The sequence below is a fragment of the Channa argus genome, chromosome 5, assembly GCF_033026475.1.
Source record: "Channa argus isolate prfri chromosome 5, Channa argus male v1.0, whole genome shotgun sequence".
Taxonomy (NCBI): domain Eukaryota; kingdom Metazoa; phylum Chordata; class Actinopteri; order Anabantiformes; family Channidae; genus Channa; species Channa argus.
In genome coordinates, this window is record NC_090201.1 from 11,437,322 (window position 1) to 11,447,535 (window position 10,214).

The 10,214-nt window shown below is 34.8% G+C and overlaps 1 protein-coding gene across 3 annotated transcripts in view; it reads left to right on the forward strand.

The window, feature by feature from the left end:
- The window catches only part of cpne5b (copine Vb), a 107,323-nt gene extending 101,187 nt beyond the window's left edge, over positions 1 to 6,136 (forward strand). For all 3 annotated transcript variants that reach the window (XM_067505453.1, XM_067505455.1, XM_067505454.1), the window contains one exon: positions 806 to 6,136. In XM_067505453.1, the coding sequence (XP_067361554.1) occupies positions 806 to 997 (192 nt within the window). In that variant the 3' untranslated portion in view covers positions 998 to 6,136. The remainder of the gene's footprint in view (positions 1 to 805) is intronic.
- The last annotated feature ends 4,078 nt before the right edge of the window (positions 6,137 to 10,214 follow it).

The window sequence follows — 10,214 nt, forward strand, 5'->3', positions numbered from 1 at the left end:
TCATATGCTTTTCCTGGTTGTGCTGTTACATAAAACTGGCTGTTTCTGACAAATCACCATCTGTTGGAATTGGCAGCTCTAACAAATGTGGACATCTGTGGGATTCTTCTGTATTCCCCTTGAAACTGAAAACTTTAAAATCATATGCGACTAAAATGCCTTTTGTATCTTATTAAATAAATGTCTAAGTATTCAAGTATCAAGCAGTTTCTAACATTTTTATATTTTATATTTTTTTGTCTTTACGTCTGTCAAAACTAAAGACTAAGTGATGAAAAACTGGGCAAAGTCCTTTATGCGGGGTAATTGTAGCAGAAGTAGCCCGCTAACAAATGTTTCTAAATAAACTGATCACAAGCTCAGATAGGCCATGGTTTGGTTTGCTACACATATGCCTTGTGGAAAACCTCAACATACTGTAAAAGTACAAAATGAAAAATCCAACACTTCCAAACTTGGGCTTATTTATTTCCTTTCACCTCAGAGTGAAACCTCAGCCCAGGATTAACAACAGAACATCGTCTTAAAGCTGACAGGATCCAAATGTGGGATCCAAATGTTGGCTAACATCATTCCTCTCATGAAATCTCCCTGTGTACTTTGCCAAAAACATACAGTACTGAGAGCTTTGTACGAATAACATTAGTCTGAAAATCTCACATGGCTTTATGTTAAGACAGGGGAAACTATATGTTGATAAATAAGTCCTTAAGTATTAGGCCACATTTTATACACATTTTTGGGGTAATTAGACCATTTTCTTCATGTTAAACTGCTGTTTTACAATTTCTTTTTTCTTTAACAGTTTGTTCCCTTCAGAGATTATATGGACCGGACAGGCAATCACGTGTTAAGCATGGCACGACTGGCCAAAGACGTGCTAGCAGAGATCCCTGACCAGTTCATCTCTTACATGAAGAGTCGGGGAATCAAACCCAATCCGGCTCCACCTCCCTACACACCACCCGGACATACACACCACCACACACAGATCTAAAACCCTACATCTTGGCTCTTCACTGAAGACTCAAAGCAGTCCAGAGGGAACTCTCTACCTCCTGTTTTTCAGTACAAACAGGAAACAGTGTACTGTATTCTCCCAGTGACTATTGGAGCAACATTTTGGTTGTTATTTTATTTGTTTTTTAAATGTTAATTTGGTTGGCTTCTCTTGAAGAGAGGCTGCAGACTTTCCAGGACTCATTTAACACTGAGGCAGTGACTGTTTCTCGTCTAATTTGACAGCAGGTTAATTCAAAAAGGTCATGTTGTGGTCAAAACTTGTGCCTGTCTGTGGTTGTTTCTCTACATATGTCAGGACCTGTGAACTTTGACCTAAGCCTTGCTCGTCAGTCATGGTGTGGCCTAGTACAGTGATATTTTCAAAGCACCTTTTCCCTTCTGGAATTATTTTTTATATTTGGGGATTATCTCCTTATTTCCTATTACATCAGTTATGATGTAGAAAATGCTACAAGTGTGTAGTTTACAGTTTATTACATTCTCCATTACTCATCTTTTATATCATAAGGTATCACCACCTCTCTTAATTATTAAGTAAATGTTTTAAGAGCATGTTGTATTAGAATTAAAAGGCCCATATTCATTATATTTATTCTCCAATGTTATTCATAATAGCATGGGCATTTGAGAGGTACTGTATGTCTCGAATGCCATAAATTATACCCATTTTTAATTAGTCACCAATTATTTATAAGTGACTGCATATAAAAAGCACAACTTGTTTCTAAACCAGGTACAAGAATTATGATGATGTTACCAGGTTAATCATATTTAATCTTTTTGAGTGCTGCTATTAACTGTTTCTGAACAAAGTACCCAATTTATGCATGCAAGTATTTTGTACTGCAAGCTGCAAATCAACATAAAATATTCTTTGGTGTTTTTAGGATTCTCATTAGTACATTTCCATCACAGAGGACGTTGCACAAGCAGAGCATTAACGAATTTATTATAAGTGCTTTTAACCTTTTAACCCTCTAAACTTTCAATAATCCACAAGTTGCTTTATTTTGTAACATAGCGTAATTACAAATTACATAGACACATGATTAAAAGTCTGTACATATAAAAGGAAGAGAATAAAAACAGGTTGAACAAATGTTAATGTAACACCTATACTGTGGTAAATGCTGGCTTGATTATCAAACAAGCAAAGGATTCAAGAAAATTAGTTTAATGCCATAATCAATTATCAGTATTTGGTAATGGTCACCACCATATTGCAACATAAAAAAAAAATTGATTATTAGGACCCACAGCTAATTTTCACTCCATGGTCCAATGGCAGGTTATACAGTATGACCCTGATACTGACTCCCCTGTTAGTAAAAAACTAAAAAATGAGACATTGATTTTTATTTAAGGTGGTGCCTGTGCCTTCTACGGTGCATTAAAAGTCTCTGGCAAGTGGTTTCCAGAGTTTCAGGTTTTTGTGTTCATTAGATTCAGTACATACGTCATTCTTTTATGCTTGAACATAAACAATCTGTCTCTAGCAGAGGGAAAGAGGGATTCTTTGGTGCCCCTACTAGTTTAGCTTTCCGTAGCTTCTCCCATCTGTGACATCAGCTGACTGTGAAGAAACAAAAACAAACTCGCTTCCATGTATCAAATCCAATTTTACCACATCAGTAACGAAGCTTGAAATTTGAGATTGATCTCTGCAAAACAATAACCTTACAGCCCTGTGGTATACTGCCTTAGAAAAATGCAGATTATAAAAGTTGAGAAATTTAAAAGTTACCGTACAACTCATATAAATGTATAATTTTTTAAATAAGAAGACTCACAGGGCACTTTCAGAAAGTAGGAGTACACAGCCTGAAGGAGAAGAGAGGTTTTGATAAAAGTATAGTCCCTGTTTGTGAGTGTCATGACTCTCCAGAGTCCCTTAGTGATAGGCCAAGGGTGCCACAAGATTACCACAGTGCTTTTATTGTGTGTTTTTAAATACAACTCCAAATCCCAAAAAGTTGGGACAATGTGTAAAACGTAAATAAAAACAGAATGCAACCCATATTTTGTTTACAATACAACATAAACAATATTTCCGATGTTGAAGCTAATAAAATTTCACAAAACATTTCATGGAAAACATTTGCTCATTTTAAATTTGATTGGAGCAACACTTCCTAAAAAAGTTGAAAGAAGGTCATGTTTTCCATTGTGTAGCATCCCTTCTTCTTTTAATACCTGTCTGTAAACATCTTGGAAGTCAGGAGACCAGTTGCTGGAGTTTTAGGACAGGAATGGTGTCCCATTCTTGTCTCATGCATAATTCTTGCTGCTCAACAGTCCTTGGTCTTTGTTACTGTATTTTTACATTTTATGATGCGCCAAATGTTTTTTCTTGGTGAAAGGTCTGGACTGCAGACAGGCCAGTTCAGCCCCCAAACTCTTCTCCTGTGAAGCCATGCTGCTCTGATAGATCCAATATATGGTTTAGCATTGTCTCGCTGAAATATGCTAGGCCTTCCCTAAAATAGACGTTGCCTGGATGGGGGCATATGTTGCTCTAAAACCTTTATGTACTTTTCACTATTAATGGTGCCTTTCCAGATGTGTAAGCTGCTAGTTGTAAAATGCTCCTCCATTTGTTTTTGTTTTTTGGCAATAACGTTTCTAGCCTTTTGTTGCCCCTCTTCCAAATTTTTGGAGATGTGTTGCTGATCGAATTTACTGAGCTAATATTTGACATGAAATGGTAACAATTTTTAGTTTCAATTGAGGTTGTAGTATCTCATCACATTAAACATGTCAAAAATAACTGTTCAAGTGAAAAGAAAAATAACTATGGCAATAAATTTAAACTTACCTCTAAGAAATACTTTTACATGTACATCCTCAATAATTTAAGCCCAACAATGAGACTAATATCAGTCTAACCACTGCCTGGGTAATGGCTAAAGTACTCATCAGCTGCTTGTGCAAAATGGTATCAGAATACTGCTTAAAACAAAATCTTATTTAAAATATGTTTTCCAATTTAATCCCATGAAAAAAATTACTTTCTTGTATATTAAGCCATTTAACACTACTGGACAGATTATAAAAATCTTATTAAAGAGTTTGGCTTGTCCCTTCCGGGGTTGCCACAGTGGAATATGTTCCACACGTTGATTCTTACTCCCAGTTTTATCCAGGCTCCCTTTTTTTATCCAGTCGCCCTTGGTGGCTGGGTGGGGACCACACCTGGTGGACCACAAACTGGCTGCCTTCTGCATCCTAAACCAATGCTCTACCACTGAGCCACTGGTATTTGGACCAAATACATATAAAGCTGACATTGCCGTCAGTCTCAGATTTACTTTGTGTAGTGGTCATTTACATCGCTTGTTTGTGTAACATGCTGAACATGGTAAGGGGAACTTGCTAAAAATCAGCACATTGGCATCACATGGACATAAACTGTAAATCGAACTACTGTTTCTGTGCTAATTTGGTGTAGCTGTTTTTCTCTATTAGTCCAGTTTCATAGTCAGTAAACAAATGCAAAGACACAATGTTACAATAAACCATAAAAAGCATAATTTAGTTTTAAACCGACAAAGCAAGACAGCAGCAGAATTACTATGAGCTAAAGAGCTTCTCTTCAAATGTTTAATGTAGCAAACTAAAGGCCTCAACGGTGTAAAAGGCAGTTAATCCATCTCATTTAGTCTTGTATTGAAAAGAATTTCGGGTGGGTAAGTATGGCTTTCATGTGGAGGAGAGAAAATGAGTTAATGGTGGTTATAATGAAAAAGAGCAATGTGTTTCCTTGTGCAATGTAAGAGAGGAAACAGTTAACACTGGAAAAATAAGAGTGGACTAGTAGATTGTAAAATGTGATGTAACAACTGGTTTGCATATAGATCCCATAGCACTTTTTCCTACAGAGTGCTTACTGTTTATCTTTGATATATTTTGGGGATTATAAGTGTAATAAGGATATTAATTCATTTTTTGGACTATGTATGAACAAGCCATTGCTCCTGCTTTTTATGCTGTTACACTGACTCCTCTTAAATCCTTATTTATTATACAGTCGCCAGAAAAAATAATGGCACCGTTTGCAATTTCCTAGGTGAAATGTGAGCTGATCTTCACTATCACACATACAACTTGATGGTGGAAAGGCAATGGCAACAGTGTTTTAATAATTGGTTCAACCACCTTTGGCAACAATAACCACAAGAAAGCACTTCCTTTAGCAGTGAATTAGACCAGGACAACTTTTGAACCATTCTTCCTTACAGAACTGCATCAGCTGAGCCATATTCTTAGGATGTCTGATGTGAACAGCTCTGTTGAGGTTATTCTACAGTATCTGTATTGGGTTGAGGCTTGGGCTCAGACTGGGGCATTGTAGTAAATCTACTTTGATGTTTAGGGTCATTGACCTGTTGCATCACCCAGCTTCTTTTGAACTTCAGCTTGTGGACAACTACTCTGACATGACCTTGATAAACTTGTGAATTTATTTTCAGTTGATGCTTATGACATCCAAAGCTTAGTGTGGCCATGACTTTTTCCACCATTATACATGTTTGATGAGTGTGTTCAATAAAGACCTAAAAGATCATGGCTGGGTTTTATTAGAAACAGCTTAGAAATGTTTTGTTTGTTAATATTTGTCACTTTGGTTAAAATCAGATCACATTTTACAACCAGTGCCATTACTTTTTCTTGCAAGTGTAGTGTGATGGATCGACTGCATGTTTTCTTGGGTTATAATGACAGTTTTACACACGGTATTGCCATCTGTAAAATATGAACCAACCCAACCAGACTACATGCATGTCAGTGCCAAACAAGTCAGTATGTTCTGTGGACTGTTTGCTATTTCTTCTCTCTTGTGCCTGGTTCTCACTTTTTTTTACCAGTGGTTAAAAACTGTAGCCAATTAGCATGTTACAGTTATCTTTTTTAATTTACTGTATTTTTGAATAATCTTACAACTTATCTTTGTTGTTTTATTGCTTTTGAGTTATCTTATTTGCATGACCCCCTACTTTCCTTTAAACCTATTTTTATTGTTCATGATTATAGTCATATGGTGGGTTGTGAAATGCTTTGTATTGGATTGCCTTAAATGAAAATTAATTAAAAAATTACTACTTTTATAAATGAATCGTTTTTGAAGCATTATGCTTTGGTATCAGTGATCAGTGTTATTGTAATTTGTGACTAAAAAGCAACAATTATGAGTTTAATTTTTAAAAATGTATTCAGATTAATTTTTAAAAATGTATTCAGGCTGCAGTGTGCTGATTAGCTGAGAGGGGCTAGGACCTAACAGTTCCAAGGAAACATCTCATAAACATTTACACTATTCTTCACTTTCACCCACACAATACAACACTTCCTTTTGACTTATCCCGTTAGTTCAGGGGCACCACAGTGGATCATTTTGTCCACATGTTGATTTGGCACAGTTTTTACACCGGATGCCCTTCCTGATGCAACCCTCCCCCATTAGTACCGTGCTTGGGACCAGCGCGGCACGGCTGGGAATGAGGATTGGCTGTTGGGGGTTCAGTGTCTTGCCCAGGGACCTATGGTCAGTAGGCCACCACTCTACCAACTAGGCCACAAATGCCCCCAAATAACCACAAATAATGTTGGTAATGCAACAAATTGCCTCCTGTAGACCCTTGTACAATTTGAGTTTTAAATATCTTTAAATCCACAAAGGAAATTGTTTAAAATCTATTTACATATTATACTTACTTATTCTGAATCTTTTAATTAGTGGTTTTTACAAAAAATATGTTTTTTAACTAAAACTTGTACAAGTAAATTAATATGTGTTATTTTTTTCTTTCCTTAGTTGACTTGATTTCTGATCTCACTTTAGGTCATATTTATGCAAGTGTTCTCACTTCAACACTGAGATATCTTTAGTTTAGGTTATGCATATATAAATATGCATTTAAACTTTTCTCTGAATTTCCTGTTTTAAAATATCTCTCTTCTTCTGGCTGCAAAAAAGCCTCCAGATTACATCACTTGGAGGATCCTTTGATACAGATTACACCATCTTGTTGCTCCCACTATGGAATTTGTAATCAAGGTTAACCTGCTTTTCCAGAGCTCCCCTAGATGATGTTATTTAAACTCCTAATGATGTAAAACTCCTCCTGGTCATGTCGTCTTGAGACATTTTTAGCCAGAAGAGGAGATACATTTTAAAACAGGGAATACAGAGAGAAGTTTAAAAGCATTATTGTATATTTACACACTAAACTAAAGCGATGGGGAGCAAGTTAAGGATTGGTAAAGTTAAATTCTAAACATTTGTTACATTGCATTGTATTTTAATTTAAAATTGCATACTAACAATCGCACATATACCATGTCCTGTTATCATTAGTTACATGGACTTTTTATGGGCGGGGACTATTCACTTCTCTCTAGGACCAAATTTAAACCAAATATCCTTATCTCATCTTATCCTGAGGTGCTCCTGCAGCCCATTTTTATTTTTATTTTTATAGTTTTCTTCTATCTCAACTTCCTGCTGGTTTGTAGTCCAAACATGCAAAAAAACAAACCATGGTGCTGTTTGATTTGGACCAGATTTGTGTTTTTTGGACTTTGTCTGAGACAATTTTCACACCTGCTATTTATGTTCAGACCAAATGTTAAAATCTAAGGAGGTCTTATGGTAGGTTTCCTGATTTTTGCATTTCTAGAATGAGGTGTTTGACTCCCCAGTCCAAACTTTGAGCCAGCTTACTGCCCTACACCAAACCTTAGTATGCAACTCTTATGTTTTAGCCATTTAAACGCATTTGAGTCTCTCTGTTATGTCACTGTCAGAAGTGTGTGTCACACTTGTAGATTATAGCTGCTAGCACAGCCAGCCATGCTGTTTTTCTGTGCACAATGAGGCAGCAAAGCGACAAAATGTAACTTGGGGTCTAATCAACTGATGCACAAAGTCATAATTTTGTAGGGGTCATCCTTAAATAGGTCATTATAATCAGTGTAAGATGTTTACTTTGCAGACTCATGGCAATATTATAATTGCTACCTCTCTAAGCTATTATCACTGTGTGCTTTGATTAAGGACTTTTGCAAACATCTCTACATAAAAGATTGTTTTTATCATAATCAATCTTTATGTAAACCTGCTTCTAGGTAGATTTATTCCCTTGATGATATACAGAGACTCCCCCATATAGTTATTTAACTGGCTTAATAACTGGAAATCGGAAATGCAATTTTCTCTTTAGACTGAACTAATAAAAGTAGCTCTAAAGGTGCTTCAGGTTTCTTTTTACAATGACACCAGTATTATTGGCTTGACATTGAACATGACATCAACCTTTGTGTAAAACACACATGTCAGAAATACATCAAGAATAACAAGTAAGCAAAGTCTTGGTGAGCTTTGTCAAGATTTGCAAATCTACAACATGATTCAAACTCAAACAAAGTTGAATTTGAATTTGAATTATTTACAAAATTATAAAATATTGGCTTACATCATTTATCTCTATCTCTTCCCCACAAATATCCAAATATAATATCTATGATATAGTATAATATTAATATTGCTAATTTGTGTTACCTATACTTACTATTATATTACTTTACTAACAGCAACTATTATTATTACTATTGAAATAACATCTAATATAGAAATAAATTACTGGTTCACAAACATAGAACATTATATAATGAAATTAATCTTTAATCATTATTATTTATAATTTTTAACCCTTCAATTATTGAATATAATATTTTCATATTGATGATGCAGCTGATGCATTGAAAATCATGAAAAACACCAATAACTCACAAAAAGTCATCTTAACTTCTCATCTGTTCTCACCCAAAGGACCCAAATGATTTGGCTTTTTTCAGTGTCTGTGGTTTAGTCTCTACTTTAATGCATCTCTTTATCCGTCTACTTTGTACATAAGAAAAGCATGGTTGTCTACTAGTTCATGATTAATTTAAAAACTTATATTAAAGCATATTTAAAATATGTTTTATTTTGTTAAATATACTATCACTGACAAAACAATAACACTGCTGTTCTCACACAGCTCAGTGTCATCAAATTTGATTGTGGAACACCAAAATAACACTGCATTAATGATAATATCTACTAAGGTACATACATAATAATTATATTGATCTCCTCATCAGTCGATTAATTTTGTTTCTCATAGCACATTGTGGGTGTTTGTGTGCATAAATCTCCGACGTAACACCACGCGTCTTACCCAGTATCATTAAGCCTGTTATAATAATTTTTTTATGCACCACCCTTATCGGAAACTTTAGAAAACAACACTTTTACTAATGTTACTTTATCTGGGACAACCATGCCAAGTAAAATTGCTAGTTTACCACAAAACTAACAGTGCAAAAAATAAAAAATAAAAAAATGTTAGCAATAACCAAATATAAACAGAATATTTGCACTATTAAGACAAAACTCTTTTGTTTTCACCACTTTAGCGTTACAACTTCTAATAATTAAGCTATTATTCCTTCTAACTAGCTAGAATTGTGCTGGCAGCCGAGGTTAATGTTAGCCATTTGTAGTTGTTCACTTAAAGGTAAATGCTAAAGTATCATTCATGCTAGCAAACTCCCAACACTGTCTTTTCTATTTCTTTGTGGGGCATCTCAAAAACAACACAATCACACAACACCCACCACGATAATATTACCTCTTGCAGACACCATCTTGTTATTAAATCATGTTAACATTAGCAGTGGCTAAATGTATGATCTTACTCTTTCTGATGTAGGAATAACTCTGGAAGAGTCAATAGACTTTGTCACTGGATATTTCACACTGGCAAATTTACTTTGTATTACTGGTAAACATATTTTTAATTTTTAAAGCGCTTATCCATACTATTGTTCTATGATTTAATACAATACTGTTATTATTATTATTATTATTATTATTATTATTATTATTATTATTATTATTATTATTATTATTATTGATAATAATAATAATGCTGACATTATTAAAGAACACATAGATTTTCAATTAATGTGTGCATGTCTATGAAACTGTTTAGGAAAGTTTGAGTCTGTATTTGGACACAATATGTGCAGATGGATGATACTTAACATTGGGTTCTGCTGTAATTTGTAGTGAGAGATCAACCTTTAAGTGTCCTCACCTTATATTTTTCAAATGTGGATCATGCAAAAACTATCTTGCAAAACATCAA